Source organism: Dromaius novaehollandiae, chromosome 8 (genome assembly GCF_036370855.1).
Source record: "Dromaius novaehollandiae isolate bDroNov1 chromosome 8, bDroNov1.hap1, whole genome shotgun sequence".
Lineage (NCBI taxonomy): Eukaryota > Metazoa > Chordata > Aves > Casuariiformes > Dromaiidae > Dromaius > Dromaius novaehollandiae.
In genome coordinates this window covers 10,841,695-10,864,597 of record NC_088105.1, presented here as the reverse complement: position 1 = coordinate 10,864,597, position 22,903 = coordinate 10,841,695, and the positions used below count along the sequence as shown (strand labels likewise).

Below are 22,903 nucleotides of genomic sequence, written 5' to 3'. Positions count from 1 at the left end.
GGCGCGTGCACGCAGTCTCTTGAATAAACCAGAGAGCAATGTCTGAGCTCAAAAATTAAGCTTGCATGACTCTAGAGGGAGGGGAAAAAAGACACAGAGACTGGTGACAAAAGAGCCATCAGATCATTGGAAAACAAAGAGCTTGTAATAATGAAAAAAAGGACAGATTTAGTAACCAATCACTTTTTCCTTTTAAAAACACAACCACAGTAACTTTGCTTTTTACAACCACCTAGAAACTATGAAACAGTATCACATTGTGCATTTTTTTTAACCTACTTATCAAGAAGGGTATTCCACACTTCAAAAATTATATCCATTTGGGAAGGAAAGAGGAGACAGCTAATAGCGCAGTCACAGATACATCATGAGTCCAAGCAAGCGGCAATTCTTTGTCCTCACCTTTTCCACTTAGCCGAAGAGTGGAGAAGGGGATAGCAAAAGAGAAAAAGGAGGAAAGAAAGAAAGCACCCACAGAGGACTAATCACATTCCAAAGTTACTTTTGACATCTACAGTTCAGGGCTTCATAGGATAATCATTTAGACCAACACAGCGGGGAGAGGGGCAGAGGAAGATGGCAGCGGGACAAGGGGGAAATTTCAGAAGAGGCAAACGCATTTCCAACCCAGGCCCCTTCCAAACACTGTTCATTTGATAGGAGGATCTGCAGGATAGTAAGGTAGTCACAAATGCTAACAGGCTACCAAATTTACCGTCTGGAGCAAAGAGTTCACAATTTGGTTGCAAGAGCTTGGGGGAATTTCACGCCACAGTGTGTCTGGCGGGTGCCTCTCGCTCCACCTCGCCAGGACCGCGCGGGGCACAGCCAGGCCGGCGCAGCCTCCAATTCCCACGGGCAACAGGCCGGGGCACCGCCACCCAAATTTTGCCAATACCCGAGGCCCTTTCCTCTTCTCCCCCTCCCCCAAACCCGCACTTCTCTTGCAGTTCCAGTGGTTTTCCCATGATGTTGCAGCAGAGACTGAAGCCCCCAGGGCACGGCGACGCGCTAGTTGAAGCCCCCAGTGGTGGCAGCTCATACCTTTGTCCCAAAGTGCAGTCTTTGGGTCAGGTGGATGGCATCATGTAAGGGAGGCAAAGTTTCATTCAAGAACCACTGAGACCAACTATGACGGGTGTAGAGCTACGGTAATGACCTTCCCTAGGAGCCCCAGCCCCTTTTCCAAGGAGACAAAATCCAATAGCCTTCTGGAATAAAAATTAAAATTAAAAATGTTTAAGGCAGAAGATTTTCTTCCCCCTGTGAGTGCAAATCAGAACCGTGGAAGAGAGAAGGGAGGACATGGGGCCGGGATGCAGCACTTGAGCTCAGCTTCTCAAGCAAAACTGTTTTTGTGCTTCCAACACTCGAGCCAAGCCACCCACCTGCCCTCCAGGCAGGCACAGCAAGCCACCAAAACCCCAGAGGCGTTTCCAAACATGATGGCCTAATTGTCAAGGCCACAAACCACCGGCTCTGCAAAGGCCTGGGGTGCACACTAGTGCCAAAGCAAGAAGTACCCAGCAGCATCCTTACAGGATAAGGTCAAATTATTTGGGTGTTCAAAACACGGACAAAGTTGGAACACTTTGCCATCTCCACTGCTTCTCAGAAGATCTGCAGTAAAATCCCAGCAACTTCTATCTCCTGACCTGAACCAGAGCTGCGCTTTCCCTCCTCGCCTCTTCCCTGCATGCACCCACGCAGCCACGGCGGCCAAATCCCAGCAGCAAATCCTGCTGCCTGGCCATGCCACGAACCCCAGCACGTTCTTCCTCTCCCCTTCAGTGGGGAGGTCCAGCTGGAGGAGGGCTCCTCCGAGGGACTTGCAGGAGGAGCTTTATGCCTGGCAGACAGGAGCGAAGGAAAGGGGAGAGACCCCCAGTTCTTTTTGGCCCTCGGTAAGCAGCAGCAATAGTCAGAATAGGCAGTCCAAGAGAAAACGACCAGGGAAGTAAGAGCAGCTTCCATTTCCTAGAGAAAGGATCAAACTCGCTGCTCCACAAGACGTTTTTTTCCCCATGGTTTTACGCCGAAAGCTGCTGCCTGTCTTCTCTGCATGCCATCTGTGTCATTACCTTCAGAAAAACGGCAAGGGCAGAGACGCTGACAAAACAAGAATGGCCGGGAGAAGGGTAGAGGGAGGCCTAAGACAGGCAACATTGGATTTTCTGAGAACACACCTGGATTTGAGAGGTAGGAGCTTATTTGATATGCACACACTACAGCCACAAATGCTTCAAATACACTTTTAAGATGTGGTGGGAAATCAGAGGCTCAGGCTGACAGAAGGAACTCAGCACAGACTGACCCAATTTCTACCCTTGCTTGCCAAATCCGGTTCTGTAAAGCCCAAACCTGCCCTATGACTACGGTGTTATTTTCCCCTCCAACCCTCGCAGCTTCATTGCTCCTTTCAGAAGAATTCATCCACAGACCAAGGCATCCCCTTCTGCAAAGCAGAGGGAGGACATGGTTTTTGATGACCATTTGCTGGCGATGCGGTCCCAAAGCCACAGAAAGCAGTGGGAGCTGGAGACAATGCCAGGAACTCCAGCTAGCAGATAAACTCTGGATGCTGCAAATCATAATCTGCAGCCCCAAAATCCTAACATCCCACCCCCTGAAAAATCCTTGGAAGAGCAGGAAGGATGGAAAGCATCAGGGAATGAGCATGGAGAAATGAGCTCATCTAAGGGTGCTGGCCATCTTCAGCAGTCACTGATCATATTGTGGCATCTCCTCCCTTTAGATGGGGCCATCCGTAAGGGCTTCAACCAGGCAAGGCGGGGGGGCCTCCACCCTCCTCAGAGCTGAGCACAAACTGCAACCTCTGACAAGCCTCAGTCCTACCAAGTCGCAGTGAGAGGGAGAAATCAACAGCAGAGAGGCCACGCTGCTTTGCGGCAATCACAGAATTGTCTCAGCTTCCCCTTTCAGAAGTTGAGACCGGTTTTCTAGCAATGTCCCAACAGCACTGGATAAAAAAAAGCCCAGCTCCTTTTGTTCTGCTCTCCCCTCTCCTTCTGGATTGTCACCCTGCTTTTCTCCCTCCAGCAGTGTTTTCAAACACCCATTTCAATTCCATTTGCAAAGCCGACTCATGAAATTAAGCCATCCCAGGACTACCATCTTCTCTCACTCTTGTTTTGCAGACTGTTCACAAGGAGAGAAGGGCCAATTTTCTATCACCATCTGCTCTGCTTTATTATAGCTCATTTTATTGGCCAGATGTTATCACAGACTCATAGCCATCCTGTTTTTAGTGCTAACTCTTGGGAGGAATCTGCAGTCCTAATTTCTCAGAAATCTCTGGTAGGTAGGGAATACACACATGCAGCACCGGGGAAATGGGATTCTTTTAAAGCCATGCTTCCAGGAATTCAGGCTACTTTCCTCAGAGAGAGCATCTTCACTGCCAAAAGGACGATGTTTTATTTTAGGAGATAACATTTGCTAGCTGTAGCACATCTCCTCCTCTTTTTCTTATTTTTTCTGGCAGCAAAGACAGAAAAAAGAGGGAAGGGAAAGAGCAGAGCAGAGAAGAGGAAAGGTCAAAGCAGCAGATGGACAGATGGAATTCTTGCTTTCCATAAGGATTTGATAAACTACAGAATAAGATTTTAATTATTTGCAACCTGATCCTTCCTTTTAGGTTAGGGATCAAATCCTAAGACCCTGCACTACCACTCACTAACGTGAGAGGCAGGCCACCTAACCAGACCGGGCTCTCCCCAGCTGAGCCCAGGAAGGCAGAATTGCTAGTGGTTTTGTGTCACTTTAAAATTGTTCTCTGTACCAAGCGAAGTATTTTTTTCATTCCCTCTGACAGGAAGAAATACCAGGAAGCTCTGTTTCTTTTTATAATGCACCGCTTGCTTAAGCAACAACAGTTGGGTTTTTTTGTTTTTTTGGGGTTTTTGGTTTTTTTTTTTTTGGATTGTTCCCCTTGGTGTGGCTACCTTGCTCTTAAAATACCTACAGGTACGTATGGCTTCACTATTCTCCAACCGTTCTCGTTTGCTGAGAAGACCCTATCAGCTAGCTTCCGCGTCAGAGCGCTCCGCTCTCTGCGCACCTATGAAAGGTTTGAACACGGCAACAATTGCTGCAACGCCAATGAAAAAAAACGAAATATTTTAAGGGGCTTTATATCCCAGACTCCACTTCCATATGAACAGGAACCTCTGTTTAGTACGAACAACAGACCTCAGGGAGTTAAATACGGGAAGCCAGACTCCCGGGCACCAAACGGCTGACGAGCCGAACTCCCCACTAGCCTCCATTGTTCAGACTCCCTCCCGCCGGCGTGGACCGAGGCTGAAGCCGCCAGCCGCGCAGGAGGAGCGACACGACACGCACATCATCTACTCCACCATAATGACACAATCACAGCCAGCAGATCAACGACAGAGCAGAGGCATTTCCTGGCAGATCCATCAGAGTTTCTTGGTAAGTTTAGAGCATGTCGCAGAAGTGTAGGTAGTTACAGTTTTGCAGTGCTGCCCTTGTTTTGTCAAGGGGCACTGGTTCACTACCACTTAATCTTTTTAAAACTAAACAAATAGAACTAAGTTTCCTTCTTCAGTTCCTCTGGGCGAGAGGCACAGCAGGCAAACTGAGAAAATGCAATGCACCAGTCATGTGAGAAACCATGCTATTAGCTAATGAGAAACATAACAACTGAAGAGCAACCGAGCAGGGACTTCTACCATCCCTTTGTCGAAACTAGACACAAGTCCATGGACAGACATCAACACAAGGATCCTACTTTAACAGTTTCAGCTCTCACTTGCAGTCCAAGCAGTAGCTACATGTGGCTGGTGACGGCTGCCAAAGAGCTGGGACACAAGGAAAGGTGGTTAATAAGGAAGGAGAGCTGCAGTCCTGGGGACCATGCCCACCCCAACAGACAAACTTCAGCAGTCCTGGCTGTGAAATTCAGCTCTGAGCTGGACACAGGGTTCAAGGGAACCGAGGAGCTTCCCTCGGCCACTGACACTATGCTGTGCAAGAGCAGGCACGTCGCACCATGTGAACGAGCAGTGGGACTCGTGCGCGCGCAGCCTGCAGCAGTGCAGCATAGCTGCCCCAGGCACGTCTCTTTTTCTAAGGGACAAGAGACCAGTATCGAGTTATCATCGCTGTTCCTACACAACCTGCTCAGCAATACAGATGCCCTTCACCTGAGTCTGCTCAGTAGGATCACGCTTTCTGAAGCGGGGTGATAAGACTTGGCAAATGGCATAAATGGCAACCAAACCATGGGAAAGCGTGCTGGGACAACACCTGACAGTCTTTTTGCCAAAGTCAAGCAAAACAGGTATCATGAGGGGACCTTTTATTTCAACCTCAATTTCCCTATCAGGTGGGCACAACACAGTCCTGTCCTTGCTCCATGGCAGCTCCCCGAAGCACAACCACCCCTGAACCAAAGCCTGCTAAATGCCCGACCCTGCCCACAGGAAAGATCTTGTCCTCACCTTGCCCCACTTTGCTTTTGCTATATGGAGCTGCAGGAGAATGCCAGAAAAGCTCCCTACTTTGGCATGCGATGGATCGTGCCCTCACTTTATCCAGCAAATATTAAGGCTTTGAAAAACAGCTTTTGATCTGGAAAACGAAGTTCTCAACCCTTACTTTGCCTAGCTGTTTGTGCTGTTGGTAGGACCTAACTCTCCTTTAAAAAGGTTTTAGAATCATCTGCACTACTTTCACACAGCTGCATGGAAAGTTGGGGATGAACCGGCACATGAGATATGCCCAGGCGTCTGAAGCAGTAGCAGCAACTAAAAATTAGAAAGAGAAACTTTGGTTTAAAATAAAATTGAAAAGAAAGTAAGACATAAAAGGTAAACGGGTGCAAGTTGTCTCACGAGAGCAGTATTTGCAGGGCATAACCCCATAACCCTAGAGATCTAGATCGACATTCCCGGCTTTGTTTTACCATTACAACCTTCACTGCACAGGACTCAAAATCACTCTCATATAGTTGTTAAGTTTCATAAATAATGTGAAAACTATATGCAACAGATACATCATATTTCCAAAAAATTATAAGAAAAGTTACATCAAATTAAAAAGTAGCTTCATGAATGAAGATACTGCTCTAAGTGCACTTTCCCTGCAAGTGCAGCCAGTGCCTCAGCGCTGGATATGAAGGAAAAAAACAAAAACAAAAAATCAGATTTAAAAACCTAAGTCCGGTTTCAACCAGTCAAAACCGGGCCAAGCAGAAACCGAGTACGGTCTCGGCACTGTCCCATTAGGGAGTCCCTATGATGCTTCTTCATCCAGATAGGTTTGTATGTCCTTGTTGAGACTGTAAACAATCCTTCTTTCCTGAACTGTCCTCTTGGTTGGCAAAACGAAGTAAAATATTTTATTTTTTAAAATAGAAAATCAAAATTAACCCAGAAGAAATGAAACAAAACACAGTGAGCTTGTTGGAGTCCATAGGATCCGGTCTGGAAGAGCTCGGAAAACATGTTCAGTGTTTTCTCCTGTTTTCAGCTGGAACTGTACCAGAGATTGGGTTACTTGGGGAACAGGGGAATAGAACGAGAAAATAAGGGATGCGGAATAAGAGACCGGCTGTTTCATGTGTTCGCTTCATCGTCTGTGTCCTCTACCAATACCTTAGCATCACGAGCCTTGGACCTGGAAAAAAAATAAAAAAAAAGCACAATCACTAGGAGAAGAAAACCCCATTACTACACACAGATAATTAAACCACACTGCACTTGCAAATCTTTCTTACACAGGTAGGGAATAAGCAGGCTGCTGGAATTGTTTCGCACTCCCCTATTCTCACCGGGAATAGAAGAGCCGTACAGACATGCGCCAGCTATCCCTTAGCATCTCTCTCCGTCACCCTCCCGACACCTCGCAGGCTGCTTTCCGCGCACGCATGATGCCCTCTACCGGGCTGTGCCGACAAGGGACAGGGTGGGAAAGGTGCTGGTGCGGCTGGGTGCATCCATCCCTTGCTGGCACAGGAGTCCATAAAACCCTTGCAGCAGACACTGCAAATCAAAGCGAATGTCCCTGTTCAACCTGTCATTCTACTACGCAAAGGTGCAGCAGCTTATTAAATAACATGCTCAACATGTCTCGGCTCACTGTATGTCTCAGGGATAAATGGAGCCTTAAATCTATTTATTTAAATCCGCCTCCATGGTTGACCACTGCTCGGCTAGAGCTGATGGAGCGGAACAGTGTGACACCAATGCCTTGGAAACTACACCGGGCTCCTTGTTCCAGGAGTAACATGACGAACAGACAACACAGTTTTTGGCTTCTGTTTGGTGTGGATCCTGGCTAGGTGGACTGCACCCTTTTGCAGAACTCAGGCTGTCCCACTCCTTTTTCTCCCCCCTCTACCATCCCATCTTTGGGGTATGGAAATAAACTGGAGACATAGGACATGAGATGTCTTAGGGAATTCTACGTGGCCTTTGTCCACATCCCCTCTGCAGAAAGTTTTCGTCTCTAACAGCCACACAAAGAATTACACATTTACTCTGAGCCAATAGGGATAAGACAAGCAGGGCTGTGGCTCTGACCAGAGAACATCCTCTGTATGACAGCTACTGCCTCCTTTTTCTCCCATCTGCTCCTCCCAGGCAGTGATGAAACAGGGGGATGTGCTGCAGTGATAGCACAATGTTCTTTATATGCTGTGCTTCTTTAACCCAGGGGAGCCCAAGCATGCCTCTTCACCATGGGGCAGGGCTCAGGAGCAGTGCTGCAGGAGGGAAAAGTGGTGCCTGGACACTGGAGCACCCTCTGACACTTAGAGCAGTGAAAGTAAGAAGTCAACAGGTTCAGGGGCTGGGATGCAATATGGAGAAAAGTTTAGGGTGCAAGAATTTGGGGTGGGGTGGGAATGGAAAGAATATCTACATGGGTTTAGATATGGGAGAGGAAAGATTCCAACATCTCACTTATGAAATGTTAACCAAATGATATTTGAGATCTTGGGGCAGTCTGAAGTCTGGGAATGGCTGGATGAAGAGAACCCTCTCTTCCAGGTGTGGATACATCACCTCTGGCAACTGCTACAGGCTGTTTTTGCAAGAAGGGCCCTCCTCTGGGGAATTCCCTTTCTCAGTGGTTATGGAGGACCCAAAGGTGATGTAAAAGATGCATGAACCCTGCAGCAGAGGCATATTTACTTACTAATTGGACCTGTCCTTCCTTTGAAGGACTGTTTCAGCTGAGATCTTAGCATGGCTATCCAGTACTTCAAAGCCTTAAACGACCACCTCACATTAACAACTGGCAGCCCTACACGTGATTTGGTTTGCTGCACTAGAGGACAGACAAAACATACTGCGAAGCAAGACGAGGTCTGCGCGAGGACACGCTTTGGCTGCGCTTCCACTGTTTGTTCTTCCGACGGTTTTGGACACCATCTTCCTGGTCCATCATCTGCTCCAAGAGTGTCTGATCATCGGCGTTGAGCGGTGCCACAGAGATGTCCCGCACAGCACGGAACTCACCACAGTTGTTCAGGTGCTCGTTCTCCAGCCTGAAGAAGTTCCACACAAACCGCCTAGATAGAAAAAAAAAGGTGAAATGCATCAGTTCACTTCCACTTTTACAGGCATCGTCCATGTTTGGCAGAGCACTGCTACAGTCACTCAGATACCACTGACTTTCTCGCTGATCACAAACTGCCTCTGGGGAACACACTGGCAGGATGGGGAGAAACAGTAAGTCACTAACAGCAGCACCTGCTACAACATCTTCCCATTGGAGGCAGACCAAATTCTCTGGAGAATAGCAGATTTGGCAGGCTTATTCATTGTCCTAACAGTGATCACCCTTGTCTGGGCAGCACAGAGGTAGTCAAGCATCACAAGGGAAAGGAAAAGTATATGGCAACCTCCACCATATATATGCGTGAGGTTCAGCTCGGAGTCGTTACTCATCTCAAGAAGCTGGGGGGGGGCTTCAGCTAGAGTATCAGTGCATAAAGTGCATTGAAACCTTATAGGACCAAAAGCAATGATACAAAATCCAAATCAGTATTTAGAAAAGCAACTGGAAGTTGAGAAAAATTGTTAATGCATCATCAAATGAAATTTCAACTGCTTCTGCCAATAAGGTAATTTTAAGGAGAAATTTAGTAATAACAAAATTCAAAATTAGGTCTAGGCTTATAGGAAACAAGAAGCACAGCACAGAGGACCCAGCCCCACATTCCCGTGAAGCACTGTGGAGCCTTCATCGGTCAGTACGCTGCTTGAATTAAATGTTTCTGTAAGACCTAGTCTTTCAAGGACCTGCAGCTTCCATGTCCAAGAAGTAAGGCACTGTCCACCCTGCTGATGTTATACAGGCAACAAAAATGTAAAATAGAAATGAACTGTTCAGCCAAGCAGCCTTACCGGAAAACTTCAAGTGGGGCAAAGACAGTGGAAATTATGTCTCCAGCATAGGGAAAGATTTGCATGGAAGTGAGAGAGATCTGGATGGTCCAGGCAAAACGCAGGATCACGTCCTCTACAATGGCACAATAGTAGTATGCCTGAAGAACAAGACAGACAAACAGGACAGGTCAACCTACATGTTCTACACAGAAGCCAGATTGGCTCAGGCCTTCCAGAAGAGGCAGGCTTGTACACTTAAACTTTTAAGTTAACTTCCCAGCTTTCAAGTATACAGCTGCACAATCAGTGTCTGCAGGCTCTGTGCAAGGAAGATGCAATAACACTTCTTCCTTTCCATATACAAAATTTCCATTCCTGGAGAAAAGATTCTAATATGCCCAAAATTCATTGCAAACCCGCAGCATTTCCCCACACACTCACATACCTGTATCAAACTTGGAAGAGACATGATAGTCTGTTCTACTGTTTAGAACCAGTTTCATGGGCCATCTGCTGCCACCTTGGAAAGCACCACTGAACACCACAGGCAGCTCAGCAACAGAACCTGACAGTGGTCTGTGCAAAAGCTTTGTACAGATGTGGTAAGATCTGTTTTAAAATTGATTTATGCTTGTGTAGCTTCTCATTGTAGATACAGCTATCCTGTTACAGAAGCAGCAGACATATACAGAAATTGCTTCTCAGCCAATAGAAACGTGAACAGTATGAAATAATCTCTTTGAAACAAATGAACCCTACTGTTAAGAAAATCCTAATGCATAGCATTCAGGAAACACTAGTGACCAACTGCAACATGCTCTCAACTCAACAAATGCTGTTAAAATATTTAAGACTTTCTCTAAAACAAGAGTATGCTGCATACGCACTTTCTGTGGGTAGACAATCTCTTCTCGAAGAAAGGTATTTTCACCAGCATTTTTGTCAAAGAGACCCCAATCCATCTTCAGATCCCAAATAAGGGTATAGCAGGAGCTGATGAAATAGGAGATAATCCACAGGTAGAAGAACACTTGGGTATCACTGTGTTTTTTAGCTGGAAAAGAGAAAAACAGCATACTTCTGTTCAACTTAAAGCAGGTTGCTTCCTAAAACGGCTGTAAGTTGGCTGACTCGATCGGTGGAAGTTAATGCTCCTTTTATCCAAGTTCCTGGAAAATGGCTACCTGATCTGAAACAAACTGAAAACCCTATCAGGAATCATCTTTAGATTGTAATTTAAATTCCATCTTTAAACTCTGTTCAGTGTTCCGCACTTGGAATTGCAATTTGCTTCAAAATTTTTCTTGTCTTGAAACTTGTGGTAGATTTGTCATTCTAACTCTGAACAGCAGGTGGAAGCTGGGGGCTGTATTTCACAGAGGACACAGGCTTGTACAAAGGAAAAGCAATGAGGCAATGCTCAGTTCGTAGGGTTTCTTAAAGGATATGAGAGTTTGTATCCATGTAAACAACTGTAAATTAGTGCATTAAAGGCCTGAAGGAGGATGGACCACACAGGAATTTCCATTAGCCATTTCAGCAGTGGTGGTGGTAAGGGAAAAAAAGGCAAGAAGAGAGCAATACATTAACATCTGTGTATAAATCCTGAAGAAGGCTCAGTATAGAGTTTTAAATTCCCATTCAGAGCACTTATTTTTTAAAAGTAGGTCTACAGGATCAAAGTCTGCTCATTAGTGGATATATTTCTGTAACTACGAGTAGGTTCTCAGTTCCATCTAAAAAGGTTACACTGCTCCCCCAGTTTGGCTAAATTTCCTTACATCAGTCACCTGGGAAAAAACAATCAGTTCTGCTATTCTGTTTGTTTTTTTTTTTTTTAAATTAGTAACTATATCTGGGCCACGAAGTTCATAAAAATAAAACATATTATAATGCTTTGTGAGGCTGACACATTTTGCATCTCACTGCTATCAGGTTTCTTTCCTTCTCTTTGTGCAGTTATTGAAATTGCTCATTCACTCATTCTTTGTAACAAAGCCAACAAGAACTGATGCCACACTAACGTAAGTGACAGCAGTGTTTTCCATATATGTGGCTTTAAAACAACAAAATCCTTCAAGCTGATCACAGAGGGAGTAACAGTGCAATTTGCTCTTTCCTTCCCTTTCCGTTTTTAACAATTATGATATAAATGTAATGTGGCAATCCGATAAAATTAATGGAGGTGAAAATGGGAGGCATGGTGTGAGAGTACATTCTTCCCATTATGCCTCTCAGGCTTCCTGGATATAATGTGCAGGATATAGGTCAAATACACACACTCATTCTCTTTCCAAAGCACATTCCCTAAAGCAAACCTATTAAAATCATTTATACAGCAAAGCATATCTGCAGTGAAGCTTCAAATTAACAGAGGAAAAGGACAAGAGATTTTCTTTAGCTTTCAGGTTTGACTAGCTTTTCTGCTTTTGTGAAAGGTTAGAAGTATTTAACTAGTGTCCCTCACCTTCCTGCAATTCAGCTTTAGCAAGGGACAACACTGTCATTTCAGACAGTGCCATGACGTCATCTGGAAGCACACACGAAAATCCTTCATAATACAGGCTCCGATGCCCACGTAGGTTAATGCTGCTGCTATAACCACCCTTCCTACTCCATTTTCAAAGTGCAGTTGCCCACGAAACAGGACACAGGTGAGGTTTTTGAAGCTTAGCAACTAGGGCTCTACTGCAAGATTTCATTTTGTCCCAGCCATTTCTCCAAAGTCTCCCCTGCATTACTTCAGGAAGAAAAGGTTGATGCTGATGCTCAGTGACTTAGAGCCACTAAGCCCATGCTTTCCAATATTATTTTTAGCTCATTAGACCTCCATGTTTACCAACTAGAGGATCCTAAAGGACAATTCAGAGAGATAATTAAGGAATTAATTGCTTTTAAAGCATCTAAATACTCCAGACTACCCTCTGAAGCCACATTCGTCATATAGGTAGCTTAGGCTTTTAAGTCAGGTCATGCTGGATCTTTTATTTTTCTAAAGACGGTACTCAAGCAGATGAAGTCCTACTCCACCTCTTCAGGGAGCAGAAAGTCGGATGGCAGTGCAGACAGGATCAGTGCCATGCGCTTGGCCACGTCCACGGCCTGAGCCAGGTACTGCAGATGCAGTGCTTCGACAGGGCACTCTTTTGGAGTCCTTCACTCAAGGAAAGGGGCAATCTGGCCCCACGGGTTCATCTCTCAAGCTACCTGCTTGGGAGCCAGTGAAACTGGAGCTAACAAAACTGCACCCTACATTGGCAATTACATAGCAAAGTGATTTTAAATGTTAATACTGCTTAAAGCTACATTACCTTAAAGGTTATTGTGTGCAATTACTGAAAGGAGGAGTATGAGGAAGAGAAAGACCCAAGTATGGACTCTTGCTGCATTAGCAATCACCTTCAAAGGATGTGCTTGTTCCCAGTCTGTTATCCTGGCTTCTGCTCCCTCTCCCTCACCCTGTCTTCACAACAGTCTCTTTGTTGGCACCGAGGGTCACGCTGCCTGCCCCTTGCTCCTGCTTCTTTTCTCACCCACGAGCTGTATAACGTATTCAGCTCCTGAAAAACTCCATCACAAAACCGAACCACTCCCTGGTAAAACGCTCTAATCGGAACAAGACTATTGTCTTCAGCTTTGGCATTTGAGCCTCTTCCTTTAATCACTTGTCCTCTTTCTCTTCCTGCCTGCAATGCTGCTTGATACCTTCCTTCCTTCTGTCCTATTTGGTATTCAGCTGGTGTACAGAAATATGTTACTGCTCTAGGCAAGCAATTATATCTCAGTCTCCACTGGCTGGTCCTACTGGCCCTCTTCAGTGCTGCTCAGGAGGCTGGAAAATCAAGGCATTGATATTCTGCCCAGAGGTTCCATCTACTACTCATCTGCCAGTTTTTTCCAGGAACAATACATTGCTGTGTATGTTTATGATGATGTCAGGGTCTGTTTCACCCTATGGTCCTTCTTTGTTTGACGATGTGCTAGAAACCACCAAAAACATGATCAGGGAGGGATGGACACAAGAGGAGAAGCACGTATTGGACACCTGGTAGAACTCAGCCTTCTAGAGAGGAAAAAGACCCAGTCTTTAATGTCTCATGGACTGCACTGATTCTTTTGCAATGTAATGGCCAGTCCACCCAGTAAGAGGTACAGGAAGAACCTTTGGATTCAATGTTGGAAAGGGCACCACCATGCAACAACTTCCCAAGCTACTCAGTTATTCAAAACAGCACACACAAGAGTGAAAACACTGTCAGCACAAAATCTCTGCATCTGAAATTGCAGCTGCAGCTTCACCCCCCGCTGCCAAGCGGTAGATTTAAACGCATGTTCATATTAGCATGTCTGCAACTTGGAGGTGTTCAGTCATGTCAGAAGCTATTCAAGTTCCTCACGCCCTGCTGCAGTGTCTGTACTATCTCTGCTTGTTGCAAAGACAGCAGCATACCACAGGGGCTATGTCTGCAACCTTCACCACAGTTTCCATTAGCATCCTCAGTTTTCCCAGTAGATACTTTGCACAAATACACCTACAAATTGCCCCAGAAGGTCAACCAGATAAATAATGGAAGGCTTCAACCTTTGAACTGAAGCAGTGAATGGCCGCAGACCAGAAAAACAGCCAAAGGTACTTCTAGCAGCTGAATTTACTGCCTGCAAAAACTTCTGATAGACAAATATCTTTGATTCCAAAAACAGCCACAGGGGACACAATATCTCACTAGCGTTTTGAGAGAATAATAACTTGCTGAAATTATAGCCCCCTCTAAAACACAGGCAAGAAAAAGGTTGCTTTCCATCAAAGATAGACAGCAAATGCTATACTGAATGCAGTTAATATTGACTTTACCTCCAAAGAATACTCTGTTTACCCTGCTGAATTATTCTGGGGAATGTAAACACTATATAGTATTCAACACAGGAAAAATCAATGCCATGTATTATTGAAGATCTGGATAAGAGCACAATGGCCCTCGATAAGCACTCCAAGTGTGTCAGCCACTGCAGCTGGCTGTGGTTTTTGCTGATGGTGAGAGCTGTGATAAAAGCTGTAAGAAGTCTGAGGTTATCAGAAAACATAGCAAGGTAAGCCCTGCTACATGACACAAGACTGACTGAGCTGGAGCAGCTCTGCCTCCAGCAGGAATTAAAACTCTCTTCATCAAGTGATACCAAATTCAGTCTCTTTTGACGGTGAGCCTTTTAATCACAGTTTTAAGCAGAACCAAAATGAAAAGAGAGGTACTTACAGCAGACTAGTCAAGACAGAGTGGAGAACTGAGCATACACTTTCTGCCGCCCAGTTAGCCTGTGAATGATGTTTTCCCATTAACTCTATCCCATAATGCAATGGAAGGAGCGTGACAATCAGAAGTGACATATCTACAGAAGAACTGCCATCGGAATGGCATTCTCAAAGCATTTTTGTCTAGCACTTTATGGCTTGAAATGCAGTATTACAGATCCCTCAGTAATTAGACGTAGTAATGAAGAAACAGCAGTAGTGTTTCCTTTCCTGTCCAACTAGCGGGCATCTCCATTTTATACTGATCATCGGTAAAAACATGATGTGACAGTGGACTTAATGCAGTTAAAAAGCCAAATAACCTGGAGGAGCACACAAAGGACTCACCACTGTTCCCCGACAGGCTTTGTCAAATACCAACCACTTCCATACCAACAACTTTCCTGTTGGATTCTGCAAACCCCTACTATAGCCTCAAGGCACAATTTAAAGCAAAGTAGCAAGATACAGCACAGCAAAGAACTGTCAGGAGGCAACCTCTCATTTCCTCTCCTGTTTAGATTCTACCCATGTAAAAGAGGCAGATCCCTGAATTCTGTTTTGACTGAAAAATACCATACAGGCTTGCATTGCTTTGTAGGACAAGACAGCTACATTTAATTTCAAGATGTCACAGCAGTCTCCTAGCTTATGCCTCACAATCAGGAGAAATGTAATTTAATTGCAAACCGGACAACTCATATCAGTAATGACAGATTTGACTGATTCTTCATCTGCTGTCTTCCATAGCGTTTTTGAGAAATGTTACCTGGGGATGTATAACTGCTACCATGAGAAGGATGGGCTTTCCAACCTGCCCATTCCAACCTGCCCAGTAAGGATGTCTGGATTCACAACCAGATATAGTGTGGTAATTAAGGCCTTCACTGGGTAATTTAGACTTTGCAACACAATGCTGTCTGGTACTTCTAAGTGCTTTCAGATCGCCCAATAGATTCCTACAAAATATAAAAGCAACAGAAAATATCCAAATAAAATAAACAAACGTTGGATTACTGCATCTCCTAGACTGCTGCAGCACCAGAGAACTCCAATTCTGTATGCCTCTGAAAGGAAACCTGCTTATCATGATGCAGCTGGTTGCTTTTCTTAAAATGCTCCATTAAAAAAAAAGAAAGAAAGAAAGAAAGAAAGAAAAACAGACTTTTCCCTCTTAAGTGCCCGTGAAATGAGATACCAGTAGGCCATCCTTTCTACTTGCACCTTAATCATTAGTGTTCTCGCTTCTCCAGTCACCATTAACTCAAGACTGTATTAGGGGATATAAACAGCACTATTAGTCCACTTTTGAAATTCCAGCTACTAAAATTCATCTCTCTTACAGCAGCAAGCTTCAGAACCAAACGCATGAATCACTGTGCTGGTAGGGTGCCGAGGTCACCTCTCCCACGCAGCCAGGCTGCTGGCGCTGGGAAGTATCCCGCTTGACATTTATAGGCCTACAAAACACGGGGAAATCTCCCTGCGGGACTATACGCCTCATTTGTGCTGACATTCAGGGTGCAGCGGCAGTTGCTGAAATCACTCTGCCTAGGAGGGCCTCCCATGTGCGCTGCGGAGCGCGCGCTGGCCCTCTCCCCTTCCCCGCTCACCTGCCAGCGGTGGCTGGCGAGCAGGCTCCCGCCGGGCCCCAGCGCAGCCCTGCCGGGGTGCCGCGCCCTTCCCGTCTCATCCACAAAGCAACAGCTTCGGGAGCGGCGTCCCAGCAATCGGACGAGCTAACAAGCCGCTGCTCAGAAGTCGGGCTCGCTTCCGGCGCTGCTGACGCCAGCGTCGGAGCTGGCACGCGGTCAGAGGCCAGCGGGGAAGTGCTTGCCCGTGGCAATGCCTCAACTTCTTCACTAATGACACTGGCACTGCGCTGGCGGAAAGGATCACAAGGACTGGCTAATGAGCGCCGCTCATTACTGCCGGCCTCCTGGGCACGGGATGACAGGGTTTGGGAAAAAACTCATCCCAGCTCACAGGAATGTGACAGACATTGCACATTTTGCCTCCAAATTACCATCCTGATGGAGCTGCCAGTACGCTAGGCTACTGCGAGCCACGTGAAAACAGCAAGTATTAAGAAAAAAAGACAGTTAATCCCATCACAAAGTTTGTTTTACTTCAAGAGGTGAGCCTGAGCTCTCAAAAAGGCCCTTGTGACACCTAAATCAAATGATCTGTCTCGCTGCAGTGCTGACAGCTCTTCCAGGGCTGAGAAAGAGAGGGAGATGGAGACCCAGTACCAATATACAAGGAGTAAACTAGGGAACAGGATCTCACAAATGCTGCTAACTTCACTCTTTCATGAAAAATATCTCAAGCTGCTTTTTTTCTTTGTTATTAATAAAAGAACCATACTTGAACTCCAGATGTCCATTTATTTTGCCTTGCCAATTCTCCCTGCTCACTAGATATGAAACTACTTTTCTCATTTTATACAGCTCTCCCAGTTCTCACATCACCTTATTCTTGTCTCCTGCTGTAACTGTCTAGGATCACAGCTAATTATTGTTCCACCTACCAGCAAATTCACTCTACAGGGGTTGCATCCGGCCGTTCCCAGCATGTTAGCAACAAGGGATAAAAGACATAACTCACCCACGTCAGCCTAATATATTTGACAGTACTTTATCTGGCAGAGCAGAGCGCAGCTAGGAGGCAGTCGGATACTCTCCTGCAGATCCCAGTGCAATAGCTGGCTGTCACCATCCTCTCCCTCTTCCCGCCACCTGTTATCATCCTCCACCTGGAAGCCACCACTCCTTCCCAGCGGAGCTGCTCTGAGACAACCTGTGGGAGAATCCGCGAAGCCGGTTTCTGCAGCGATGGGAGGAACACCGACAGAAGCAGCATGCTCTTCAGAGACACGCTATTTAGTCAACGTCTATATTTTTAATTACTGTCAATTTCCTGCACTGTTTAATGAGAAAGTACATGGCAGCTCTATCGCCTTAGCCAGATCTAGGGCTCTCCACTGGGTTTCCAAGCTGGTGACAACCAGCATTCAGCGCATCTGGAAAGGGCATGGGAGTAGTACAGAAGGAGAGACACTTGCTCGTATCTCCAAGCCAGTCTCCAAGATTAACTCTGGTAGAACTCAGACGTTAATAAAAAGCTGGACACCACCCAGACCACAATGATTTCATTGAATAAGGTACGTAAATGAAAATGAAAATTTAGCATAAACCACTACACCTTTCACCCTTTCCTTTGGTTAAAGGATAAAATCCCACATAGCCAATTTTAACCTAGTACTTGTTTTTAAGCTCAGTAACATGTTCCTGAAAAATCAAGGGAGACACAGAAATGCTCACACCGAGGCAGCAAATCACTTGAAACACAAAAACAACAGAAGACTACCAATGACTCAAGAAGCTTAGTTATTCAAGCACAGAAGCCAAATCTACAAGCTATGTGAGCCACACACGTCAGATGACACCGTGGGAACAAAAAGGCATGAAGGTAAGACAGAAATAACAGCAGAAAAAAGCGAAAGGTGTCTCATATTACAGAGAACAAAGTTACAGCACAAATCACACACAACACTTGAGAAGCAACCAGCACTCTCAAAGAAGTACAGCAAACTTTTTTTTTTCCAACTGCGTACCTCTAGTTGCACTGTTTCTCAGTGTGTTACAATGAGAGCTGAATACCTAAGGTTAAATATGACCATTGAATCCTACAAAGACTGAAACGTATCCAAGGGATGAACCAAACCCAGGCTGGCTCTTCTAGCTATGCCAGCATCTCCCATTAATGTCAATGCACTTTATACAAGAGGGAATTCTTGAGGAATACTGCTCTAAACAGGACTGCAGCAAGAACAGCTATACCAGCAACATTGTTGATGCATCTGTCAAGAAAACTGTATCTGCTTCCGGCAGAGTAAAAGCACCACAAAAAAACAATCAGGTGTCAAATTCTGCTCTTCTGGTAAATTTTCTACTGAAAACTAGGACTTAATCATTTGTTTCCTCAGCACCACTTAAGTTTTCCGTAAATAGGCCAATATAACATTCAGTTGGCCAGCTCTGGGCAAGAGCACTCAGCACCCTCAGGGAAGTTAATGACAGCACTGACTACTTAGTGCAAAGCAACAGTAGAAAGACCCGGGGGCACAAGCTTGCGCTAAGTCGTGCTGTGAGCAGGCGGGGGCCCGCAGCACACGCTCCGGTTGCTAGGTAGCTCCGAGTTACAGATATGCCTCATTTGTCTGTGTAAACATATCCTGTAGGACTATATTTACAGAACATGGCCTTTGCTTCCCATTCCTTTGAGTGATATAAAAATGCTTAAAATTCTTCCTCTGGGATCTTAGCAACAGTTGCCCTTTGGATACTGCTGTCTTTCCCAAAATGTGGTTGTGTTTTTGTGCTAGTAGTGTAGCATACAGCTTGAGTTAGCGCTTATCCATGCAACCATGGTCTGCTCGAGTCTTATTTTATGGGGTGGCTACTCTCTCTTACACTAATTCAAGAGATGACAGCTTGGAATTAACTCTAAAAAAGTGCAATTCCAGGACACCAAGAGTCCCAGTTCAGAGGAGAAAACCTAACAGACTTTGCTTTGATATTTTAAGGGTTGAACACCAAAACTGCAATAAGCACAGAGAAAACTGCATTTTTGCATCTAAATCAAAAGACAGACAAGTAAGGAAATGGCCTAAGAGAAGAAGCGATCAGAACTCTGCATTGCCCAAACAATAGGAATTACTAAACAGTGATATACTGGGGAAATCGAGATACTAATCAAGAGCCCGCAGTATAATGTAGTACCTGGGGGGATCCTTAACTGCAGCAGGTTTTGAAGAGGGTAGCACCATACATGAATCGAAACAGCATATCTGCCTTATACATAATGAGGTGACACCCGTACATTTGTTTAGTGCAAGTTGTTTTCCAAGAAGTATATGAAAATATAGCACAAACACGCTGTAAGTGCACTCTGTATGAATTAGCAGCTTTCAGCACTGACAAACCCTCCTAACCACATAGTCCATCTTCACACAGTTGGCAGACACAGGCCCAAATCTAAAAAGCAGCTACAAATTATTCAAGGTACTAAATCAGTGGGGAAAGACAACCCTATTCTGGGGGCTGTGATTTCCCCAGAACTCACAAGTTGAGAGCAGGTGCCAGTGCACATTACCTGACCTCCCAAGAAAAGGCCACAAATTACCCTTTTGCCCTGGCAGCTGAAAGCTGTCATTCCAGAGTTGCAACTCACAGACCTGCATGCAGAGGAATGAAAGACTGATTGAATAAAATGCTAGTTACTACAGCGATTTACCAGTTTGTTACTTACTGCAGTTTGGAACAGGTCTAAGTACAAGGATCTCCACCAATTTAACACTCATTTTTGGCAAAGCTTTCATTCTTAGTGGCAAACTAGCCCCAAGCAGAAGTTTTGGGCATATCCCAGGTCAGTGTCTGTCTCTACTATACTTATCCAGACATGGAGAAAGTGTGGGGAAGCAGGGCATCTGCTTCCAGCACTGACATCCTAACAACTTGATAATAGACCATCTTATTCCAAATCCAAAAGGAACTGGAAGTCTATGCAAAGCACATCGATAATGTTGGAGTTTTAACAGAGACGGCATATTACAAAATGCATTCATGCCAGGATGGGAATAGGCTTGCAGAGCTGTCAAGACATGGCGAGGTTTTTAGGAAGCCCTCTAAAAATCTCTACAAATCTATGTACAGTGGCATTTACAATATCTGTACAAACACACAATTTATGAAGGCCACGAAGCTTTCATTTTTTTTATGATACCAACAACTATGTGCTGTTGACTCCTGCTGACAAAGCTGGACACATGAAAGCTAGGACTCACAAGTGTCTCAGCAATTGGAACAAGCCCTGTGCCTGGCTCATAAACACCTCATTACAACCCACTCAATGCCACATCTGAAGAGCAGGCAACAGTTATGTACGGCAGCAATGAGAACAAGAGTCGGCAATACTGGCATAGATGCAGACTTCAAGGGGACTAGGAAGAGGTCAAATTTTTAAACAGGACATTTTGACAAACGCTGATTTCCATCTTCATCTCAAACCTAGCTGCAACCTTTCCACAATAGGCTGTTTTGGAATGCCCTCATGGGAGCAAGAAACCTTAGTCAACGTCCTAAAAGCAGGCACTGCACATAAAAATCATGCAAGCACTGACTACAACCAAGCAACCTGCATTTGTGTCTTCTTGCAGTTTAGCAGCTGTGACTAACTGGACTGCAGGGCTGGAACCGAAGAGCTGCACAACGTCACTGAACAAACAAAATGGGAACAAGCTCCACGGATACCACGGCAGGAGGTAGGCGCACAGAAGGGGCAGGCGCTGGGCCACGACAACATCTGCCACTGAGTGTTCCCCCACCAGCTTTGTGTGTGCATCCGGATGCAGAGCACCTGACTTCCAGCCTTCAGACAGCTTGCACCACTGCGCTTACGTGCTATTTCTGTGCTATTAAAATGCAAGGCTTGACAAACATTATCTGTATTATTTCAGGCCTGGCTACTTCAAAACTGCCACTTCTTGGCCACAGGAAGGTTTCTAATAACCATTCCATCTCTCAAAAGAAAAAAGTACATTAACTAGATGCATGCCTTGGACACTATACCCTGTCTTGCCACAATCATATTTCAGGGTAAGTAATTGCTGATGAGCGTGTGCAGCTGTTAATTCCTGGAGATATAGAAGGCAGATATTTTCAACGGAAAGAATACTGCTTTTAGGAGTTAAGAACAATGAAAGGCAGGGTGACTGCCTGAAGTGCAGAAACTAAAAGCTTTTTCCTTCAGAACAAGAGCAGAATCAAGTAATTGTCGTTTCCACGGAGATGGGGAACTTGAGGGATCAGAGCTCAATCTGCAGTTAAATGGGTTGGAAACAATTCCCTACCAGCTGCAGAAAAAACATGGATAAAAATACATAGGAAAATCCAGAGGGGGCTTTTTCCCAGCACTGTGCACATCTCCCTCTGTTCAGAAATGATGGATCACCTTTATTCAGATGATTCAGAGTAGCTTTTCACAAATGCCAAGGGAGAAGTATTGCCTACATTCTCCCCTTCCTTACACATCTCCCACTCAACCTCCATTCACGGCAAAAACTGACAGGAATTTCAGTCCTCTCCTTTTGAGAGAGAAACCTGAAAATCCTTCCTGATGTTCCTGAAGCGCAGTTATAAGCACACTGAGTAAGCCAAAAATATCTAAAGGAAAATCTTGAAATACGTCTCGCAAGCTAGGCAGGCCTTTGGTTTTCCACTAAAATGTTTCACAGATACCAATGGACAAAAGTTCACATTTGAATGGGAAATCAGATTTTGAGCTTCTCTCCTGTGTAAGAAGCAAATCCCACGACTTAGCCCGAGAAGTTCTATTAAAAAGAAAAACCGGTGAGATACGTTGGCTTCACTGAAGCTGCATATGGACAGATGTGCACCAATGAATGCAGCCCATTCCCCACACAGTCTCATCCGTTCCAATGGAAAAATGACTCAAAGCTGAAGTACAGTGATTTAAACACAAAGAACAAATACTGCTTTCGCATATTGCTCTCGCTCTAACTTGGTGAGAAAATGACTGAGGTGGTCCAGCAGCAGTCCCATTCTTTCAGACGGTGCCCTGAAAAATAAGTCTGGGGAACATGGGCTGACAAGGAAGGGATTTTCCAAAATAACCAATACCTTCGTGAGTGCTGTAGAGGGCTGCAAATGTCACCATGAAGAAGGTGGTGGAATATTTTCCAGCATTAACCAGATGAGGAAAGGCCCGTTTGCTATCACGATAACGACGCAGGCACTGGATGAATCGCAACCAAGCAGGGATGCACTGGACAACTGCTCTCACTCCGTAGGAGTAGCTGTTACAAATCTGATTATCTGGAAGAAAGAGACATTTCAGGAGACACAGAGACAGTAAGTTTAAGAACTTCTATCCTCTTCCTTTCTGTATGAGCAATCTCATCATTTTACTTAAGAATGCAATTCCCAGCATCTTGCACTTACACACATACGGGTAGTATGCATACATGCACTCACAACAGCGAGCAGCTCATCACCAGGCGATTCAGTGAAGTAGCAGTATTCTGAACCCCTTTACTCCACCCCTTTACTCCTAGGTATGTAGATGGCATGACATCAATAACACATCCAGACAGATCACCTTCTAACTCTTTCACTGTTGCCAGAGCAATTAACACAAGAGAAGATTAGAAATA

At 45.1% G+C, this 22,903-nt stretch overlaps 1 protein-coding gene across 1 annotated transcript in view; it reads right to left on the bottom strand.

Annotated features, from left to right (window-relative positions):
* Positions 1-123: 123 nt before the first annotated feature.
* XPR1 (xenotropic and polytropic retrovirus receptor 1) overlaps positions 124-22,903 on the bottom strand; it is a 123,828-nt gene continuing 101,048 nt past the window's right edge. Inside the window, exons 11-15 of the mRNA XM_064515645.1 lie at positions 22,371-22,565; positions 10,268-10,434; positions 9,399-9,538; positions 8,339-8,560; positions 124-6,663 (exon numbers count right to left, since the gene is read on the bottom strand). Of these exons, the coding sequence (XP_064371715.1) occupies positions 6,603-6,663; positions 8,339-8,560; positions 9,399-9,538; positions 10,268-10,434; positions 22,371-22,565 (785 nt within the window). The 3' untranslated portion in view covers positions 124-6,602. The remainder of the gene's footprint in view (positions 6,664-8,338; positions 8,561-9,398; positions 9,539-10,267; positions 10,435-22,370; positions 22,566-22,903) is intronic.